The 23,060-nt window shown below is 41.1% G+C and overlaps 1 protein-coding gene across 1 annotated transcript; it reads left to right on the top strand.

The window, feature by feature from the left end:
- The first annotated feature begins 23 nt into the window (after positions 1-23).
- Positions 24-20,478, top strand: arl3l1 (ADP ribosylation factor like GTPase 3, like 1). Its single transcript, XM_039775239.1, has 6 exons — positions 24-267; positions 4,553-4,696; positions 9,175-9,291; positions 13,241-13,291; positions 15,552-15,737; positions 19,913-20,478. Exons 1-6 carry the CDS (start codon positions 250-252, stop codon positions 19,958-19,960), a joined length of 564 nt encoding a protein of 187 aa, XP_039631173.1. The 5' UTR covers positions 24-249; the 3' UTR covers positions 19,961-20,478.
- The last annotated feature ends 2,582 nt before the right edge of the window (positions 20,479-23,060 follow it).

The raw sequence follows: 23,060 nt of genomic DNA, 5'->3' as shown, positions 1-23,060 counted from the left end.
TCCTGAAAGAAAGACAGCTGGACGTGACGGGATTATCCAGGTAATGATTTAATACTCAGGATATATGTGGAAGCCGACATCCATTTCAGGACCTGTAATCCTCATCACATCCACCGCCGTCGTGGGGTGAGACAGAGAAATAGAACACTTGCAGGACACTTCACCTAATTCCTGTGGACTACCGAGGCTGGCTGACTTGCTCTATAATGTAGATTTGTCCCACAGGGATTTTAAAGAAAACAAGTCACCATGGGAGAAGTTCAGAAGGTAGGCACTTATTTTTTTCTCCAGCCTTTGGAGTTTTTTTTTGTTTTTTCTGACCTTACTCTTATTCTATGTTAATTAATGTTGACTTATGTTTATCTTTTATTGTGTCTTCTGTTTTTCTATTCATTTTGTAAAGCACTTTGAGCTTCATTTTTTGTATGAATATGTGCTATATAAATAAATGTTGATTGATTGATTGATTATTGAATTCTTGTTGTTTAATTATATTCAGCCAAGTAGAGGAGCCTGAAATGCAAAGTAAAACCAGGCAGTATTAGTTTGTTTCTGCATGTGTTACCTAATTTAAATGTTTATTAATCCTGGTTAGTAAAATAATGAAAGTGTGTAAATATGAGGTGACACTTAATTTGTTTATACAGTAGGTCCAGTTTTGGAGCATCTCTAAAATCTGTTTAACAAATACAGAAGCAAGGTACTGTCAGACAATATTTGTAGACACTCTCAGAACTTACCATATACATTAAAGAAAATAAAAATAAACGTACCAAAATATTCAGACTTAATTCTACACCTTTCAGGAGGTATCATTCCATTAGATGTTCGAACTTAGTGCTGCCCACCAATTTTCCCTCTAAGGAGTAGCATATAGTGAGCAAAAAACATTGTTTATGAGCGACATTTTGTTTAAGCCAAAAATTTATAAGCACCAATTTTCGCGATCGCCGTCGGAATGAGCGATCGTGCGGGAAGTATGAGCGACGCTCTGAATTCGTGTGAGCGATCGCTCACGCGCTCAGCTTAGAGGGAACATTGCTGCCCACCCTGCTTTAATGACCAATAAGATGTGGGATCAGGGAGAGCAAAGCTCCTTTATTACCTCTTTTCACGTGCTGTCTACATCTCTTCATTTATGACATGCTGCGTATTATCCCTACAGAGCATTTCAGTCTCTTCTATGGCACAAATTCTGGAAAGTAATTGTCAATTTTGTATATATAAAGTACAGTAGACATGCAGGATATGGAGTGAATTTTGAATATTAAAGCTGACTTAGTATTTTGAAAATTCTCCTGTGATGAACAATGCTGGGGTTCCTGTCTTGAGTTCAGTGGTGAAAGAAAAATCTGGCGGCCCTAAAGTGGATTAAGTGAGGTTTAACAATGGTATGCTATTCAGAATTCACTCTCTATATACTTTATATATTTAAAGTTTCACTTTATATGTTGAGAATTCACTTCATATATTAAGTTGGACTTTATATAAGTTTTTCATTTCAACTCAGTTCATTACTGCATAGCTATTCACTGAGTTCAGGCCAAAGTGCTGTAACAATTGTTTTAGTAGATATAATTACACTTTACAAATTACTAATTACATAATGACTACACATAAAGACTGCCACAGAAAAAATCCAACTTGCTTACTCTGTTTTAGTTTTAATGTTTTTCATTCATTTTCAGGAAGACTCTAAGGCTTCTTGTTCCTTTTGTCTATTGTGTCTGAATTCAATCTCCTCTTTCCACTTGTTCAAATTGTTGTTTTGTCGCCATTTAACCCAGTCCCTACCTCGTGTAGACAGTCATGCAAATGTTTCTGCTGTACTGGCTGCTGTCTATTTTTTTAACCCTTATTTCAGCCATCTGTCATCAGGTCTTATCAGACCTTATGGCGTTGATTAACCTTTTTGTTTCCTAAATTCATAATTAAATACCTAGTAACACCTGAATATTCTGACTCACTCAGGGCTGTAGCCTTAATTATTTAAGCATAATTAAATATAAGTATATTTGTTTCCTCCTCATTATTAGATAAATAATGACAGGCAATACATACAGTACTAGCCGTCTCCCATGGCTTCGCCCGTGTAGAAGTAAAACAGGACAGTGAGGAGGGTCCTTTCCGGCTTCCCACTCCTGACATCATGCTTCCCCCTCCCCTCGGCTCGCAGCCTCTGTCTCAGATTAGTGCAAATATATCGCTCTTGCAAGCGAACTATGATTCTTAGCACGATAAGCGAAGTCGCAAAATGAACCGGAATGTTCAATCAAATTCTAGAAAAAAAGTAGTACTCTCGTTCACTAGCTAAGTGGGTGTAAGATATGCCCCAAGAATGGCGCATGAGTGAGGAGGGCCCCCCTCCCCTCGGCCCACTGCGTCTCTCTCGGATTCACGCAAATCAATCGGTACCACAAGCGAACTTAATGCAATGAGAGAAGTCACAAAATTAACCTGAATGTTCAAGCAAATTATAGAAAAAAACCTGATCTAAACTCATTAAGTAGTTCTCTCGTGAAAAGCGGATAGACAGACAGACAGACAGACAGACAGACGTTGGATTTTATATAAATAGAGATATAGAAGGTGCTATGTGTATATAGATGAGAAAAGTATTCCCTCACTTCTTCTTCTTTATCTTCCTCTTCATCTTTTCCCACTTCTATGTGGGGTCCATGTGTTTGATCAACCTTCTCCAAACAGCTCTGTCCTGTACCTCCTCACCAGTCAAGATCTTTAATTCAGATCTTCTTTACTTTATCCATACACCTCCACTTTGGCCTCCCTGACTTTTTCTTCTGTACTTCTATTCCCATTACTCTTTTGCCCACATACTCTTTTTCTCTCCTCATCACATGTCCATACCACCTAAGCCTACTTTCCTGTGCTTTCTTAGATTTCTCTCCCACTTTTGTTGTACCTCTGAAGGTCTAATTTCTTATTCTGTCTTTTGTTTGTAACTCTACACATCCACCTCAACGTCCTCATTTCTGCCACATCCAACTTCTTCCCCAACATTCCCTTTAACTGCTCATGTCACAGATCCGTACATCATCACTGGTCTTATCAGCCCTGACCTTTAACCTTCATCTTAATTCTTTGATCACACAATACTCCTGATACCTTCTAATTCTCCATCTTGGGCTACCACAGATCTTAGCTATTTAAACTTCTCATCTCCATGCAGGCTAATTCCTGTATCCTGATCATCATTTAACATCATATTTTCTGTCTTCTTCATAATTTTCTTTAACCATCCATCTTTCAAAGCCCTTCTCCATTCTTCCAACATCCTTTCCACTTCTTCTTTTCTGGTGTTACACAACATAATGTCATCAGAAAATGCCTGCACCAGGTTGATTGGTCTTTTATCCCATGACTTGAAGCATTCATAACTAGATCAAACAGATAAGAACATCAAGAAGACTCCTGGTGCAGACGTACTCTAACTGGATCTTGTCTGGTACCTCAACACTGTTGTTAACCTGAGCCTTCACTCCCTCATACATATCCTGGACAATCCTCACATTCTTCTCCGGTCTTTGATTCTCTCTCGTGCACCTCCAGACCTCTTGACTTGGCACTCTTACCATAAGCCTTCTCCAAATCAATAAACACCATTGCAAACTTTTCTGTTTTCCTTGATGCTTCACTGTAAGCTGTCACAATGCAATAACTGCATCAGTTGTTCTTCTCTCTGGTATAAAACCAAACTGCTCCTCTCCTTTGGTGGTATCTTCTTCTCTTCTCTTTATAACTTTACAGCTTTATCCCTCTATAGTTTCCACAATTCTGAATATCATCCTTACAAATGAGTACAATCACACTGTTCCTCTACTCCTCTGGTATTCCCTCCTGTTCATTAATTATCTGAATTAAATACTACAACACATCTTCTTCCTCTTCTCCTAAACTCTTCCGCACTTGTTTTATATTCCATCTCTCCCTGTTGCCTTTCCATTCTTCATCCTGTACAGTGCTTCCTTTACTTCCTCAGTACTAACTCTTCACTTATGACTCCATCTCTGAATACTACCTTGGATTTTCTTCATTCTTCAGCTTTTTAGAGTACCTCTTCCATCTGTTCTTGATCCTATCACGCTTAATCAAGACCACACCTTGCTCATCTTTCATCTGCTTTATCTGACTAAAATCCTCTCCAGCCTTATTCTTGTCCATCACTATTCTAAATATCATTCTGTCTCCCTCTGTCACCTCCAATTTTTCTTAAACTTCTTCCAAAGCCTCTGCCTTGGCTCTTGCCACTGCCCCGCAAGACACAGATTTGTTTATACAAACAGGAAAACCAAATAGTTTGAAACTAGTAAACTACGAGGGGGTCAAGCTAAAGTTAGAAAATGGGATTTATTAGAAAATGGAACAAACCTTAACAAAACTGATGCTGTCATTTCTCCATGGAGACTCCACCCTTCTCAATGCACTTGTGCCACCTGCCTGAATTCCAGCAGAATAAAAGGTTCTGTCTTGTCCTTGCGGCCTCTCGTATCCCCTTGAGAGATGCACAACTTTTTTTTTTCTCTTCTCACAGGGCTTATTCTCTGTCATCCAGAAACTGAAAGGCACCACAGAACAGGAACTACGGATTGTTCTGCTGGGCTTGGACAATGCAGGGAAAACAACTTTGCTGAGAAAATTAGCTTCTGAAGATGTGAGCACAATCACACCGACCCAGGTAAGTGCCGTACCATATGTAAAAGAAACACAACCAAGGATAGTCGATTTGGGGTCCCAATTAATATTGACGAACCAAAGGTGCAGTTATATAATACAATATAATGCAGTTTATTTTGGTATAGCCCAAAATCACACAAGGAGTGCCGCAATGGGCTTTACCAGGCCCAGCCTTTTAACACCCCAACCTTGATTCTCAAAGAAGACAAGGAAAAACTCCCAAAAAAATCTTGTAGGGAAAAAACTGAAGAAACCTTAGGAAAGGCAGTTCAAACAGAGACCTCTTTCCAGGTAGGTTGGGCGTGCAGTGGGCATCAAAAAAAAGGGGGGTAAACGCAATACAATACACAGAGCAGAACAGAAGTCATCCTCAATACAATATAATTGTGCAATAGAAATATTACAAGTACAGATCAGAATTCAACAGTAGATGATATCAAATAATAGGATTTGAATTTGTTCAGAGTCCTGGAGACCTCAGCCATCAAGCTGACTGCCCCTATTGGAGTCGGCGCTGGACCAGCCAATCTGATGAAAGGACCCCTCTACCTGATGATTCCTGCGATCCTCCATCAGGGATGACTTTACCTTAGGCAGGCAGAACAACTTGGCAGGTGGGCAGTGGCACCAAGTGCCACATTTGAGTGCCAACAAGAGAAAGAGAAGAGGTGAGGGTTAGTAACAAATTCTAACTATCATGTTACTTATGTTTTAGATATAAGCAACAACAACAACAACATTTATTTATATAGCACATTTTCATACAAACAGTAGCTCAAAGTGCTTTACATATTAAAGAATAGAAAAATGAAAGACACAATTATAAAACAAAATAAATCAACATTAATTAACATCGAATAAGAGTAAGGTTCAATGGCCAGGGGGGACAGAAAAACAAAAAAACTCCAGACGGCTGGAGAAAAATAAAATCTGTAGGGATTCCAGACCATGAGACCGCCCAGTCCCCTCTGGGCATTCTACCTAACATAAATGAAACAGTCCTCTTTGGATTTAGGGTTCTCACGGAAGGGCTTGATGATGATGATGATGGTCACATAGACTTCTGCCTTTTAATCCGTCCATCATTGTTGGAGCATCATGAAGCTTTGCTAAGGACTAACAGCAGAGATGCAGTCTGTACAGTTAATCAGCAGCTCCAGTCAGGGTGTGCTAAACTGAAGTAGTGAATCTTCAGCTGGGACTTCAAAGCTGAGGCCAAAGGGGCATCTCTTATAGTAACAGGCAGACCATTCCACAGTTTAGGGGCCCTGTAACTAAAAGCTCGACCTCCTACTGTTATTTTATTAATCGTTGGAATCATAAGCAGTCTGGTATCTTGAGATCTTAAGTCAAGATAAGTTCAGACAGCAGTAAGCTGGACCTTGGCCATCTGAAGCTTTATTTGTTAAAAGGAGGATTTTGAAACTTAACCAGGAACCAGTGTAAGCATTTAAAAACTGGAGTTATGAGTTCGTATTTTCTTGTTCTTGTAATAATTCTTGCAGCAGCATTTTGGATAAACTGGAAGCTGTATGCAGAACAGTTTGAACATCCAGTGAACACCACATTGCAGTTGTCAAATTCTGCGAGAAATAATTTCTCAGAATCCCGGTTATTTAGAAAATACCTTAATTCCCCAACATTTTTAAAATGGAAGAAACATGATTTAGACAACTTTGTAATATGCACTTAAACTGAAGTAGCAGAGGGCGTTGAGGGTTAGGAGTTAGCCGAAGATCACAGATACTCCTCAGACTTCAGAACTGTGAAGGAAACAGACAAGTATGTGAATTCCTTAGTGTCTTCAATCGCTCTCTTCTTTGATTCTTTTAGCGTAACCTCTTTAGATCAGCCTATTGTTGATGACCCAAATTGGCATGGTGGTGCAGTGGTAGCACTGCTGCTTCACAGTTAGGAGACCTGGGTTTGCACCCCGGGTCCACCCTGCATGTTCTCCCCATATCTGTCTGTGTCCCCTCCTGGCGCTACAGTTTCTTCCCACAGTCCAATGACATTGAGGGCAGGTGGATTGGTGATGCTGAAATTGGCCAAAGTGTGTGGGTAGTGTGTGTGTGTGTTCACCCTGTGATGGACTAGCGCCCTGTCCAGGGTTTGTTCCTGCCTTGTTCCCGATTCTAGCTGGGAGAGGCTCCAACACTCCCTGCAACCCATTTCAGGACTAAGCCTTGTTAGACAATGACAGGTGACATGACTGTGATGGGTCACCACATGCATGACTGTGTAGTAATATTAGCCAAATGTGCCCAAGCATAAATTATACAGTGCCATCTATTTGGTGTACTATTTACAGCTGTAGTTAAGTGAAACAATGCCATTTACACATCACAGAGAGCTTTCATTTGCAAAAATGTTATAAAAATTCCCTATGACACCACCACCCTCTTATAACTTGCGAAACATTCAGACTGAGTCAATGACAAACAAAGACACACACAAGAAATACAAAGAGAAGCTGGTGAGGTAAAAGGACAGTGGAGCTCAAAATGTCAAAATGAAAAGAAAGGGTGCAGCACAAGGATGTGATGATTTTCGGGGTGTTCTTACAAACAGGTGAATATTGTGGGATGATATATACAGTATATATACTGCTCAAAAGAATTAAAGGAACACTTTTTAATCAGAGTATAGCATAAAGTCAATGAAACTTATGGGATATTAATCTGGTCAGTTAAGTAGCAGAGGGGGTTGTTAATCAGTTTCAGCTGCTGTGGTGTTAATGAAATTAACAACAGATGCACTAGAGGGGCAACAATGAGATGACCCCCAAAACAGGAATGAATGGTTTAACAGGTGGAGGCCACTGACATTTTTCCCTCCTCATCTTTTCTGACTGTTTCTTCACTAGTTTTGCATTTGGCTACAGTCAGTGTCACTACTGGTAGCATGAGGCGATACCTGGACCCTACAGAGGTTGCACAGGTAGTCCAACTTCTCCAGGATGGCACATCAATACGTGTCATTGCCAGAAGGTTTGCTGTGTCTCCCTGCACAGTCTCAAGGGCATGGAGGAGATTCTAGGAGACAAGCAGTTACTCTAGGAGAGCTGGAGAGGGCCATAGAAGGTCCATAACCCATCAGCAGGACCAGTATCTGCTCCTTTGGGCAAGGAGGAACAGGATGAGCACTGCCAGAGCCCTACAAAATGACCTCCAGCAGGCCACTGGTGTGAATGTCTCTGACCAAACAATCAGAAAGACTTCATGAGGGTGACCCAAGGGCCCCATGTCCTCTAATGGGCCCTGAGCTCACTGCCCAGCAGCATGCAGCTCGATTGGCATTCACCATAGAATACCAGAATTGGCAGATGCACCACTGGTGCCCTGTGCTTTTTACAGATGAGAGCAGGTTCACCCTGAGCACGTGACAGAAGTGAAAGGGTCTGGAGAAGCCATGGAGAACATTATGCTGCCTGTAACATCATTCAGCATGAGCAGTTTGGTGGTGGGTTAATGATTGTCTGGGGAGGCATATCCATGGAGGGTCACACAGACCGCTACAGGCTTGACAAAGGCACCTTGGCTGCCATTAGGTATCAGGATGAAATCCTTGGACCCATTGTCAGACCCTATGCTGGTACAGTGGCTCCTGGTGCACGACAATTCCTGGCCTCATGTGGTGAGAGTATGCAGGCAGTTCCTGGAGGATGAAGGAATTGATACCATTGACTGGCCACCACACTTTCCTGACCTAAATCCAATAGAACACCTCTGGGACATTATGTTTTGGTCCATCCAATGCCACCAGGTTGCACCTCAGACTGTCCAGGAGCTCAGTGATGCCCTGGTCCAGATCTGGGAGGAGATCCCCCACAACACCATCTGTCATCTCATTAGAAGCATGCACCGATGTTGTCAGGCATGTATACAAGAACACAGGGGCCATACAAAGTGCTGCGTACAATTTTGAGTTGCTGCAATTAAATTTTGGCAAAATGGACTAGCCTGCCACATCATTTTTTCACTCTGATTTTTGGGGCGTCTTTGAATTCAGGGCTCTGTAGGTTGATCATTTTCATTTCCATCAAACGATGTGGCATCCTTTCGTTCCTAACACATTACCCAGTCTATATCAGTATAGATATCCAGGAGGATTTCTTTTTCCCATTGAGATCTGATGTGTTTTCAAAGTGTTCCTTTAATTTTTTTGAGTAGTTTATATATATATATATAGTGAAATGATTAGACTCAACACATTCAGAGAGGTTTAGAGCAGTCACCTGTATAATCTGCCTGGCTGCAAATGGGGTTTGGAAATAGCACTGATGTGCATCGGTTGGAGTCCGTAGCTAAACTGTTGAAAGGTTGAAAATGTGGCAGCCGGAAGTGGTGTCATAAACCGGAAGTGACCTGCTTCTTGGCTCCGGAACCGGAAGTGGCGTCTTCGAGCTTGAATCTGATCTGATGAATTGGGTACATGTTTTTTTACATGTCTTTGTTAAACATTTGCTTTTTCATAAAGGGCTTCAATATTAAAAGTGTGGCATCAAATGGCATGAAACTGAATGTGTGGGACATTGGAGGTCAAAGGAAGATCCGCCCTTTTTGGAAGAAATATTTGGAAGACACCGACGTGCTGGTGAGTCTGTCCACTTTTTTATGATTCCCATATGAGACGCTGAGACTCTGTCACCACCAGTGGTGGGCAACGTTTCTTTTAAAAGTAACTTAGTTGCATTGCTCACTTCTTACAAAAAAGTAACTAAATATGATATGTACTGTAGTTAATTATTATAAAATGTTGTGCATTACAAACACTGCGTACATTTTTCTTCTTTTGTATGAAGACCTGTCAGCATTTGTTATTAAGCCCAGTGCTTGAAGCAGACATACAGTTTACCGACTTTACTCCATTTCTCGCCTTGGTGTAACCAGCATATCCCATTCAGCATCTAACCTCCAATACACACCCCGCTCTTATTTCAAATTTACGAATAACATTCAGATGGACACTCCAAGGGGAAACCTATCACTGCAACCCACCACCCCGCCCTCTGATCTAATGTATGTAAGTTGAAATGCATTGCGAGGAGGACCAAAGACTAAGAAGCTGACAAAAGCGGAAATTATCAGCACTTATTTGTCTCCTCTTCAGGCACTGCCTAAATTCTATGCCCAGATATGAATCTTCTTATGTTTTGTAGATACGTTCTTATGCCATGAGGTTAAGTGCCATCCATCCTCTTTTTCAAATCCCAGCCCGAGTGCAGAAAATAATGATATGAACATCGGCCCCTGTGCCCCCCGATCACACTGTTTTAACATATCAATAGCAAATAGCAGCATGGAAACGAAACTATATCTTTATTTATACGTTTCTTCTGATGAATCACACACAGCACACTTTACTGCTCAGCTGTGCAATTGAGCCCTGCATAGGACCACCGTACTGCCCACCATGTTTGCTTCTTGCCTTACGCCCAGTGCTGCTATGATAATCACTGACTCCTTGTGACCCCAAACTGAGCACATGCAGGACTGAATGAATACTGACAGCTTTTGTTGTTTCTTTTCACTTGTTTGAAAGATACACTCTTGCTTTTTTTGGACTGTCAGGAATAAGCCTCCTTAGTAACACATTAAAGCATATCTGTTTTGTAATGTAACACGTACTTTTACTTCAAGAAAATCAACATTGTGTTTTCTTACTCATTATTTTATGGTCGTAACAAGGAGATTTCCTTGGACTGGCCACATATAAGGTTCATGAGTACTTCCAAACCTCTCATGTACTGTAAAATATTTAGGTTTAAAATGCTTTAATCTGGTTTAAAAATTGCTAAATTTACAACTGCAAGACATTACAGCAGTGGTAAAGACAATGCAGATCATTAATGATATAGAAAGTTCCGGACTGATTAATGGTGTCTTCTCAGTACTTTTTACTGTAAATAATGCTATGGGTGTCACTAATGATCAGCAAAAGAAAAACCCCTGAAAAGTCTGGACCCCCTGAAGGTCGTAGTGAAGGAGAGAATGAAAGCAAAACTGAGTGCCGTTATGAACAAAGCTGCACATCCTCTCTCTGACACTCCAACACTGAGGACTTTCAAACAACACATTATTCAGCAGAAATGTGTCAAGAAACACTATGAGGGCTCCTTTATAACAATGGAATTATGCCTGTATAGCGCCTCACCGAAACGTCAGAAGCTTTCTTTCCTTTGCAGTTTTATTTCTTTTCAGTCATTCTGGTGTTTGTACAGACCATAGTATCTATCTATCTATCTATCTATCTATCTATCTATCTATCTATCTATCTATCTATCTATCTATCTATCTATCTAATAGTGCCTTTCACATCTATCTATCTATCTATCTATCTATCTATCTATCTATCTATCTATCTATCTATTATACAGTGCCTTTCACATCTATCTATCTATCTATCTATCTATCTATCTATCTATCTATCTATCTATCTATCTATCTATCTATCTATACATCTATCTATCATATAGCCTATCTATCTATCTATCTATCTATTATATAGTGCCTTTCACATCTATCTATCTATCTATCTATCTATCTATCTATCTATCTATCTATCTATCTATCTATCTATCTCTATCATATAGTGCCTTTCACATCTATCTATCTATCTATCTATCTATCTATCTATCTATCTATCTATACATCTATCTATCATATAGCACCTATCACATCTATCTATCTATCTATCTATCTATCATATAGCGCCTATCACATCTATCTATCTATCTATCTATCTATCTATCTATCATATAGCCTTTCACATCTATCTATCTATCTATCTATCTATCTATCTATACATCTATCTATCTATCATATAGCCTATCACATCTATCTATCTATCTATCTATCTATCTATCTATCTATCTATCTATCTATCTATCTATTATACAGTGCCTATCACATCTATCTATCTATCTATCTATCTATCTATCTATCTATCTATCTATCTATCTCTATCATATAGTGCCTTTCACATCTATCTATCTATCTATCTATCTATCTATCTATCTATCTATCTATCTATCATATAGCCTATCACATCTATCTATCTATCTATCTATCTATCTATCTATACATCTATCTCTATCTAATAAGTGCCTTTCACATCTATCTATCTATCTATCTATCTATCTATCTATCTATCTATCATATAGCCTATCACATCTATCTATCTATCTATCTATCTATCTATCTATCTATCTATCATATAGCGCCTTTCACATCTATCTATCTATCTATCTGTCTATCTATCTATCATATAGCCTATCACATCTATCTATCTATCTATCTATCTATCTATCTATCTATCTATCTATCTATCTATTATATAGTGCCTTTCACATCTATCTATCTATCTATCTATACATCTATCTATCATATAGCGCCTATCACATCTATCTATCTATCTATCTATCTATCTATCTATCTATCATATAGCGCCTATCACATCTATCTATCTATCTATCTATCTATCTATCTATCTATCTAATCAACTGAATCTGCAGCAAAACTCAGCGTTTCACAAGCGATGTTTCACTTCCAGCGAAGTCTGTGTCATTGACACGAGAAGCGAGACGTTCAGCTCCTGTCTGTCCTGTTCACATGCATTAATTCCACGTGTGTTTGCATGTCATTTAGCTCTCTATTGGAAAACATAAATGAATCCCCGTGTCATTCCCAGTGACATGTAGACGTGTTGTTGCGCCCTGAGACGTGTATTGTGCTTGTACTGGTAAGAGGACACCCACTTTGCCAGTTGTGGTGACAGTCTTGCCAATCTCATTCCTAAAGTAATGAAACTCAACGCTCCAAGCTGCTTGAAGCAAACAAACTTTCATCTACAGGAATCAAGAAAGCATCAAGGGCAGTTTCCTTTGATGAGGGAAAAAAATGAATGTAAATGATTTTTGAACAAGGTTGCAACGTAACAAAATGTGTAAAAAATGAAGGGGTCTGAATACTTTCTGTAGGCACTTTATCTCTGTGTAATGTGGAATACTAAATGATTTGATGTTTAACTATGTGGTGATAAGTGTGCATTCTTCAGTAATCCCTACTTAAGGGTCCACAAGCTCTCATATATTTTCATATTTTACCAGCATATCAGAAGCTTTCAATATGTCAGACTGTGCAGAGATGGCTATCCAGCGTATTGATGTTTTTTAAGTGTCATTAAGACCAGAAGAAGCCTTTTTAATATCTTATTACATAACAGCTTGTGACTAAGAGATAAATTAACAGGTAGCACCCAATTTAAAGAGTTACCCCAAATGTAATAAAACTTCATTCTGACATTTTTATACAACAAATACATTCAGACTCTCAAGACTGGCTGCAAAAGCTCCTTGTAACCCACCAGTGGGGTTGTACTTGTAACTTGGGGGTGTTTGACATTTAAAGGCTTCACGACGTCTACTGGGTCAGTAAGTACAGTAGAAATGGACATTATGGACATTTGCTGCAGCAGCGACTGCTTCTTGTGATACGTCCCGTGTTTATATCAAGTGAAGTGTGCTGTTTTCTTGTTCTTTCAGATTTACGTCATAGACAGTGCCGACAAGAAGAGGTTAGAAGAAACTGGACAGGTACACAGTTTTATTTCAGCCTGCCATTCTTTAAATTGACTAGATGGACATTCACACTGAGCCCGACTCATATGGCGTTTCGATCCCATCAGCGTCAGTATGGCCTCTCAGAATGGACTTTTTTAACAGGCCCTCCTAACCCATAAATGTAGCCAGAGTCAAATATCATTTTTCAGTGGTGTGTTCCTTTAATGCAGTTCAGATATGCTCACATTTAAAAGGGCAGCTTTGAATTGCCAGTTTAGCACCTCGTTATGGAAAGCAGAGTTGAGTCCCACATCAAGAATAAAATGACAATGCTGCCACCTAGTGGCTCCTTACTTCTCAGAGTTCACGTTTCCTGGTTCCTTCTTCCTGGAGGAGCTTTTCAGTTGTTTTCCGGACCACAGATCTGGTCAATGCCACCTCAGCACACTTGAACCAGTGAACTCTTCCTTTACTCCCGAGTTATGACACTTGTAGTTCTGTTGCTGTTTCTGTTTTTTCTCACATTGCATGATTTTTACTTTGGGATTTAAAAATTTCTGACATTTTCATACATTATTTTGCACCCTCCTGATACTTCCTGTCACTCCGTGTCTCACTGCTCTTTTCCAGAATTGTTCTTATTCATTTTGTAAATCACACTGCAGCTCTACTGCCATGAAATGCACTGCGCAGAATAGACATTAAACCCTGACACTAACCCTTAAATGGCGGCTTTTTCCAGCAACATTCTGTCGGCTTAAGGGTGAATCGCATACTCAAGGACATTAATGGAAATTAAGGGGAAGTGCATTTGAAACTGACACCAGGAAGCACTTCTGTATGCAAAGAGTTGTGGGACTCTGAACAAACTACTGAGACATGGAGCTGAAGCAGAGACCCAGTGGAGATGTGAGGACTGTGCGGCTAATAGCTAAAAACACAATCTTGATGGACTGAATGGTCTCATCCTGGGAGTCACACTTCTAATGTATGTGTGCATGATGGCTATATACACTCACTGGCCACTTTATTAGGTACACCAGTTCAACTGCTTATTAATGCAGATACAGTATGTAATCAGCCAGTCATATGGCAGGAACTCAAGGCATTTAGGTAGGTAGACCTTGTCAAGACCACCTGCTGAAGATCAAACAGAGCATCAGAACTGGAAGGAAGGTTATTGAAATGACTTTGAGCGTGACATGGTTGTTGGTGCCAATCAGGCTGCTCTGAGTTTTTCAGAAACTGCTGACCTCCTGGGATTTTCACACACTGCCATCTCTAGGGTTTACAGAGAATGGTCCGAATAAAGAGAGAATATCCAGTGAGTGGCAGTTCTCAGGGCACAAATGCCTTGCTGATGCCAAATGGCAGAGGAGAATGGCCAGAGTGGTTCGAGTGGATAGAAAGGCAACAGAAACTCAAGCAAGCACTCGCTACAACCGAGGTATGCAGAAGAGCATCAATGAACACACAACACGTCAAACCTTGAAGCAGATGGGGTACAGTAGCAGGAGACCACACCGGGTGCCACTCCTGTCAGTTAAGAACAGGCAACGGAGGCTACAATTCACATGGGCTCACCAAAATTAGGTAATAGAATCCTGTAAAAACTTTGCCTGGTCTGATGAGTCTTGATTTCTGCTATAATATTCAGATTGTTGGCTCAGAATTTGGCATCAGTAACATGAAAGCATGAATCAATCCTGCCGTGCATCAATGGTTCAGGCTGGTGCTGGTGTTGTAATGGTGTGGGGGATATTTTCTTGGCATACTTTGGACCCTTTAGTACCAATTGAGCATTGTTTAAATGCCACAGCCTACCTGAGTATTCTTGCTGTTGTCCATCCCTTTATGACTGCAGTGTACCCATCATCTGATGGCTCCTTTCAGCAGGATAACGTGACATGTCGCAAAGCTCAAATCATCTCAAACTGGTTTCTTGAACGTGACAATGAGTTCACTGGACTCAAATGGCCTCCACAGTCAGCAGATCTCAATCCAATAGAACACCTTTGGGATGTGGTGGAACAGGAGATTCACATCATTGATGTGCAGCTGACAAATCTACAACAACTATCATGCTATCATGTCAATATGGACCACAATCCCTGAGGAATGTTTCCAGTACCTTGTTGAATCTACGCCAAGAAGAATTACAGCAGTTCTGAAGACAAAACGGGGTCCAACCTGGTACTAGCAAGGTGTACCTAATAAAGTGGCCAGTAAGTGTATGTGTTACCTGATTCTCAATTTTAACACCCAGCAATACTTTACTCATTTTATTTTCTAGGAGCTGTCAGATCTTATAGACGAGGAGAATCTGAAAGGTGTTCCTGTGTTGATTTTTGCCAATAAACAAGACCTTGTCGCCGCCGCTCCAGCGAGTGAAATTGCTGAAGGACTAAACCTGCACACATACAGAGACAGGCAGTGGCAGATCCAGGCCTGCTCAGCCCTTTCAGGAGAAGGCGTGCAAGTAAGTGTCAACTAGCGTTGAGCAAACCCCGCTGAATTCGCTTTACCTTGAGTTAGTGGGACTCCATAAAAGTCAATGGGGAAGGAGAGGGTGAACTCGTTTCTGAGTGGCTATTAATGGTACAGTGGTCTTTGAAGGGTCCCAGAGAGCTACAGAACCTCTGATGCTGGCCCGACTATTGTGGGCCAAAATGGGACAAGAAGTGTGCAGCAACAGTGCTAATCACTACACCACCGTACCTCCTTCAAATAAAATTATGCTTCATGCTGCTGCTCATCTCGAGCTCCTGTCACTACGACTAACACACACCTTGCTGAGGCTGTGATGAAGGGGATCAGTGCTACATACTGGGGCGAAATCTGTCCTTGTCACTACCCAATCTGTGCTACATAGCAAGAAGCATAACATGCTTCATACAGAAGTGAAAGAAACAGCATTCAATGGAAAACAATTAAGTATTTTCATAATATTCTCATTATGGTTAGCTGATGTACCCCTCAAATTAAAATATTCCAGGTTTTTTTTAAGCTTATGCAGGATGGGAAATTTGGCCGGAGTACTGATCAGGTAATAATAATAATAATAATTCCTTACATTTTATATAGCGCTTTTCTCACTACTCATAGCGGTGGACAGCGATGTTCAAGTCTTTCCAGAGATCTTTCATGGAGTTCAAGTCCAGGCTCAATGACATTCACTGGGTTGACTCCCAGCCTCTCCTGTGATGACTTTGCTTTGTTCTGTTGGAAGGTGAACCTTTGACCCAGTCTGTGGTCCTGAGTGCTTTAGAGCTTTTCTTCATTAAGCATATTTCTGTATTTACTCCTTTAGGCTTTCCCTATACTCTGAGTGGTCTTCTAGTCCCTGCCATGGTCTGATGTTTCACCTCCATTCTCCACTGTAGGAATGCTATTGCACAGGTGATCAGCAGTGCCAGGTTTCCTCCAGAACTTCCGCCAGACACGTCAATGTTGGTTTCATCAGACCAGAGAATCTTGTTTCTAGAATCCTTTAGGTGATTTTTTGGCATCTCCAAGTGACTTTCATGTGTTGCCTGACCCAGATTAGTGAAGTGTTCCAGTGATGAATGCTTTTCTGGAAGTTTCCACACATGTTCTCTGGAGTTTCCTCAGAACAATCACCCAGTTCTTGATTCCTCTCTTACTAACTCAGCTCTACATTTATTGTCATTCATCTACATATATCGTACATGGCCAAACAAAATTTGTTCCTTACTGTCCCCAGTGCACAGGCAACACAAAGTACATTTAATATACACTATAACATTACCAAAACCAGTGCAACAATACAATATAACAAAACAAAAGTCACAGAACTGTACAGCTCAAACAACTCTGTATATCCACAGTAAAGTGCAGAGTGTCAAGTGACAGTACATAATTGGGGGAATCTAATGGGGATATGGCGCTGGGTGACATGCAGGAGTCTGGCAGCTTGTTATAGGACATGGCTGTGCTGGTCCTAATGTTGCAGTATCTTCTACCTGACAGCAGGAGGTTAAACGGTGTGTGTGACGGGTGAGAGACATCTTTTACAATAGTACAGGTTCTACACAGACAGTGTGTCTGAAAAATGTCATCAGCTGTCATCACTGCGTGCTGCAGTGTCTCTTGTGCTCAGGGGCTTTGCTGTGCCCAAACCACTCAGTGATTCAGTATGTCAGGACGCTCTCCACATTTCCCCTGTAAAAGGTGGTAAGAATGACTTATGGCCAACCAATTCCCTTCAGTACTCTTCTTCTTCTTTCAGCTGCTCCCATTAGAGGTTGCCACAGCAGATCATCTTTTTCCATATCTTTCTGTCCTCGTCATCTTGTTCTGTTACACCATCACCTGCATGTCCTTTCTCACCACATCCATAAACCTTCTCTTAGGCCTTCCTCTTCTCCTCTTACCTGGCAGCTCTATCCTTCTCCTAATATACCCCTCATCTCTCCTCTGCACATGTCCAAACCAACGCAATCTTGCCTCTCTGACTTTGTCTCTCAGCCGTCCAACTTGAGCTGACCCTCTAATGTCCTCATTTCTAATCATCTTCGTCCTCGTCACACACAATGCAAATCTTAACATCTTTAACTCTGCCACCTCCAGCTCTGTCTCCTACTTTCTGGTCAGTGCCATCGTCTCCAGCCCATATAACATAGCTGGTCTCACTACCGTCCTGTAGACCTTCCCTTTCACTCTTGCTGATACCCGTCTGTCACAAATTACTCCTGACACTCTTCTCCACCCATTCTACCTGCCTGCACTCTCTTCTTCACCTCTCTTCCACAATCCCCAGTCCTCTGTACGGTTGATCCCGAGTATTTAAAGTCATCCACCATCACCAACTCTAACCATTGTATCCTCACCATTCCACTGACCTCCCTCTCATTCATACACATGTATTCTGTCTTGGTGGTCCTACTGACCTTCATTCCTCTCCTCTCTAGAGCAGATCTCCACCTCTCCAGGGTCTCCTCAACCTGCTCCCTACTATCGCTACACATCACAATGTCACCTTCAACAAATCTACTCCCATTCCTCTGATCTCCCTCTCATTCACACACATGTATTCTGTCTTCTTCCTACTGACCTCCACTCTAGAGCAGATCTCCCTTGAGTCTCCACAAGAAAAAAAGGCCCTTCTAGCACATTGCTCAGTTTGGCCGAGTGGCCAGTTCTAGGAAAAGACAAGGTTGTTCTAAACTTTTTCCATTTCCAGAATTATGGAGGCCAAAGTGATCTTACGAACAGCAGGAATCTGTTTTGTAGCCATTCCCAGATCAGGGCCTCAACACACTCCTCTCTCTGAGCTCTGCAGGAAATTCCTTCCTCCTCATGGCTTGGTTTTCACTCCAGTGTGGGACCTTCTTCAGACAGACGTGTGCCTTTCCTAATCAGTCCAGTCATTTGAACTGAGCACAGGTGGACTCCAAAGAGGTGCAGAAACATCTCATGGTGTACCTGAGCCCAACATCAGGTTACTTGTCACCTCTCTTACCAAGGTCCTAGCACTAGGAAGAGTCGTGTTTGTTCCAAATCACTTACATTTAAGAATTATGGAGGCCGCTGTGATCTTGAGAGCCTTCAGTGCTTCAGTTTCCTTCCCCAGATCTGGAGCTCAACACAGCCCTGTCTCTAACTCTGCAGGCAATGCCTTTGACCTCATGGCTTGGTCAGTGCCGGATTTAGACTTGATAAGGCCCTAAGCTATTTGAGACATGGGGCCCTTTATAAGCATATATGACAATTGCTCACTCGGACAATTTGTTTTGGGGGGGCCCTAAGCTATAGCTTGTGTAGCTTATACATAAATCCTGCACTGGGCTTGGTTTTTGTGCATCTGTAGGACCCCCTATAGACAGGTGGGCGTCTTTCTCAAACAGTCCAGTGCATTGAATTAACCACAATTGGACTCCAAATAAGCTGTAGAAACATCTCAATGATGATCAATAGAGCAGGGTGCACTGGAGCCAAAGCAAAGGCTCTGAATACGCGTGTCTGTGTGATACTTCATTTTTTTATTTTTAATAAATTAGCAAAATCTCCTTAAAACCTGTTTTCTTTTTGTCATTCTGGGGCATTGAAGGAAAAAAAAATGAATTTAAATGATTTTAGCACAAGGCTGCAACAGAGCAATATGTGTGAAAAATGAAGGGGCCTGAATGCGTTCTGAAGGCTCTCTATCTTGTGTCCTCGTCGAGTTTTCCTCTCACATCTCACAGATGTATGTGCGGTTGATTGGCATCTGTACTTTGGCCTGGCACTCCTGAGAGTGCCTTGTAATGAGCTGGTATCCCATCCAGGGTTCTTTCCTGCCTTGTTGTGGATGATGGCTGGATCAGCACCGGCTCCCTGCAGCCCTGAAGCAGATTATCAGGATAGAAGCTTTACAGATGGTTGGTTAATAATAAGCTGGTATAAAGTTGGCATGTTTAAAAACACAACCCTGGTTCTGAACCAAATGCCAACAAAACAGAAACAGAAAAGCAAAGATACAAGGAGAGTATTCTGCCAATGTCCGCCTTCCTTTACTTATTTAAAATGGCCGCCGGCAGGGCTGGATGCTAAAGTTTTGCTCTTCTTCATTCCTTTATAGTGAGAACTTGTAAGAGTGACGATGAACATGAGTGTCAGATATAATGCTTATAGTTTTTTCTCTTTTCCTTGCAGGATGGCATGAACTGGATTTGTAATAATATTGTAGAAAAGAAAAAATAGGCAATTCACCCATGGACTCAGGCTGTCTTCATGTACACTTTTGTTTTTTTTATTTTCATTTTGTTTAAAAAGATAATTGAAAATCCCTTGCTTTTAAGTGCTGCAGTTATATTTTGTGTTTTGTTACTACGAACATTGAAATTTACCAAAGAAGTTTTAAAGTTCTGCCTTTTTGCTTCCTATTTTGAAATACACACTCCTAAGACCGGGGAATGAAAATTGCTGTTGGAGCAAAACGTAATAATTTATGACGAGATCGCAGTGTGCTGAAGAGAAGGAAACTGAAATGAAGCCTAACCAGCCTGTCAATTCAGAACGACCAGCCTCTGATGATGAAGCAGCGGCCTTTGGTTTGCTCGGCGACATCTTCAATGGTGAGCAGTCGAACCAAGCGTTTTGTGAGTGAATAGAATGAGACGTGTCACGTAAACTCCTCATACTGACTCATATCATGAGGGTTTAGAAAGATGCCATTTTTGTTTGGCTGGCGCAGTGGTAGTGCTGCTGCCTTGCAGTAAGGAGACCGGGGTTCGTATCCCTCTGTGGAGTTTGCAGATTCTCCCCGTGTCTGCCTGGCTGTCCTCTCACAATCCAAAGACAAGCAGGTTAGGTGGATTGGAAACACTAAATTGGCCCTAGTGATTGTTTGGCGTGTATTCACCCAGCGATGGACTGCCGTCCTGTCAAAGGTTTGCTCCTGCCTTGCACCCTGTGCCAGCAGAACTAGGCTCCTTGCTCCTTCATAAGACCCTGTTGAGGGTGTGACAGATTAAAAGGGTTTTCTTGCACCCTTGTACCCTCGGACCACATATCAGACACCAGATAAAAGTCCAAATAATTATTTATTATAATAGTTATGTGCACAAAGCACGCTCCTCTCCACAATTCTCCAATAATAAATCACAAAAATACAATAAACCAATCCTCCACTACCAGACGCTTAGCCACCCTGCCTCCCAACTCAGCTCGCCGTCTGGGAGCTCCCACAGTCCTTTTATATCCCCCGACCCGGAAGTGTTCCCAATTCAACAGTCCATAAGTCCTTATTCCTTCCGGGTCAGGGTAAACAATGCTTTTTCTCACCCCGGAAGCCCGTCGCTCTTCCTATGACGAACTTCCGGGTCATAGGGCACGAAGAACTCTTCGGTCCTCCCTGCAGCTCCCTCTCGTGGCCCCCATTGCATCCAGCAGGGCGGTGCATAAAAACTCCATTGTCCATGATGCCCTGCTGGTCTTCTGGGGATCTCCATGCTGCAAGGAGGGCTCCACCTGGCGGCTTGGGGGTATTGACCGGGATAAACAGCCGGCCATCCTCCACAGGGATAAGCGGGTTAGCAATTGACTAGAAAATGATGAAATATTTTTTGTTAAACCTTTGCAAAAATAAGCCTTAGTCTGATCTTATACAGCACCTTTTGTCAGGAGCCGTTTCATCAAGTGATTTATGAAGGTCATGTCTTTATTTTCCAGCTGCACCATCATAAAGAGTTTTGTGACACTAATCTCTTTTTCTTTAGCAATTGTCTTTGTTGGCACCATAATAAGTCATTGTATTAAGACTTCTCTTTGTTTTACAGTATATAGCGCCTTTCATAGTGGGCATCACTGTACAACCCCAATACAGCTTATTTTTTTGTATGAGTGCTGGTGCAGAGCACTGTGAACAATACTCAGTTAAAATACAAATATAACATATACGAATTATTAAACACAGAACAGATACACTTATAAATACAGATTTGTTAAAAACACAGAGAACTACATAGAAACTGACTAAACATAAATGGAAACCAACAATATCTGTTGTAAATGATGAGACAGACAAAGACAAAAAGCTGTGGCACCACCCTGGTGATGCTGTATGACTGAAAAATAACAAAACTCATTGAACGATGGGGGAGACGCCTTCTGCAGATTTGAGGCCCAAAGTGAGCTGAACTAAGACGGCCGATCTTCTGCTTATCAGTCCTTCCGGCAGGAAGACGTAGGAAGTGACATCAGTGGTGGTGGCCGCCAGTCTTCAGGTCTGCAGTTAACAGATTACAGCTTGGGCGTATTGGTTTACATTAATGCTATTATTATATTTTCAATCATAATGCGAGGAAATGTGAACAATGTGGTACTAAAGAAACATTAAAACATTAAATGGTCTCATGTTTGAAACATAGTAGGGTAAGACAAAATCTAATTGAAAAATTTATGCAAAAAAAACACCACTTCTGTTAAAATTCTTTTTAAAGTCTTTACTAAATACTACTACTAATACTAGCATTAAAAATTATAATTATAAATAGCTGTGCTATCCATCTACAACGGGTTGAAATCTAAGTAATCAATGCTGACCTCAACATTAACAGCTGCAGTGCACCATGCATTGGATACGTCTCTATTATAAGACATTTGTTAAAGGATTGATAAAAGTTGTGTTAATATTTGTGATGCACCATCTGTTGGAATGACAAATGCAATGCAGACATCTCTGTTATGTGCCATTTGACAAGGGATTCCTAAAAGCAGTGTTAATGTATGTGATGCACCAACTATTGGAATGTAAAATACAATTCATATGTCTCTGTTATACCATTTGGTATGGGATTCATAAAAGCAGTGTTTATGTTTGTGTGCACCATCTGTTGGAATGATAAATGCAATGCAATTAATTACTACAAATTTTGTGAGGTGCCATCTGTTGAAATGACAAATGCAATGACTATGTCTCTGTCATATGCCATTTGGTATGGGATTCATTAAATCAGTGTTAATATTTGTGATGCGCCCTTTGTTGGAAGCATAAATGCAATCCATTTTATTACCACAAATATTTGTGATGCACTATCTGTTTAAACAACAAATGAAATTAATTTTTCTCTGTAATATGACATTTGGTATGGGATTCATAAAAACAATGTTAATGTTTGTGATGCGCCATCTGTTGGAATGACAAATGTGATGTTGTGAGGCGCCATCTGTTGGAATGACAAATGTGATGTTGTGAGGCGCCATCTGTTGGAATGACAAATGTGATGTTGTGAGGCGCCATCTGTTGGAATGACAAATGTGATGTGATGCGCCATCTGTTGGAATGGCAAATGCAATGACT

The sequence above is a fragment of the Polypterus senegalus genome, chromosome 13 (assembly GCF_016835505.1).
Source record: "Polypterus senegalus isolate Bchr_013 chromosome 13, ASM1683550v1, whole genome shotgun sequence".
NCBI classification, from domain to species: domain Eukaryota; kingdom Metazoa; phylum Chordata; class Cladistia; order Polypteriformes; family Polypteridae; genus Polypterus; species Polypterus senegalus.
Note: the sequence above shows the minus strand (reverse complement) of the source record. Positions and strands in the feature narration are given on the sequence as shown.

Bases quoted from the DNA above. Each gene is read 5' to 3' on its own strand.
- arl3l1 (XM_039775239.1), top strand. The intron at 4,697-9,174 runs GTAAGTGCCGTA...TTTTTCATAAAG, and splicing joins GCACAATCACACCGACCCAG to GGCTTCAATATTAAAAGTGT. The intron at 13,292-15,551 runs GTACACAGTTTT...TTTATTTTCTAG, and splicing joins GGTTAGAAGAAACTGGACAG to GAGCTGTCAGATCTTATAGA.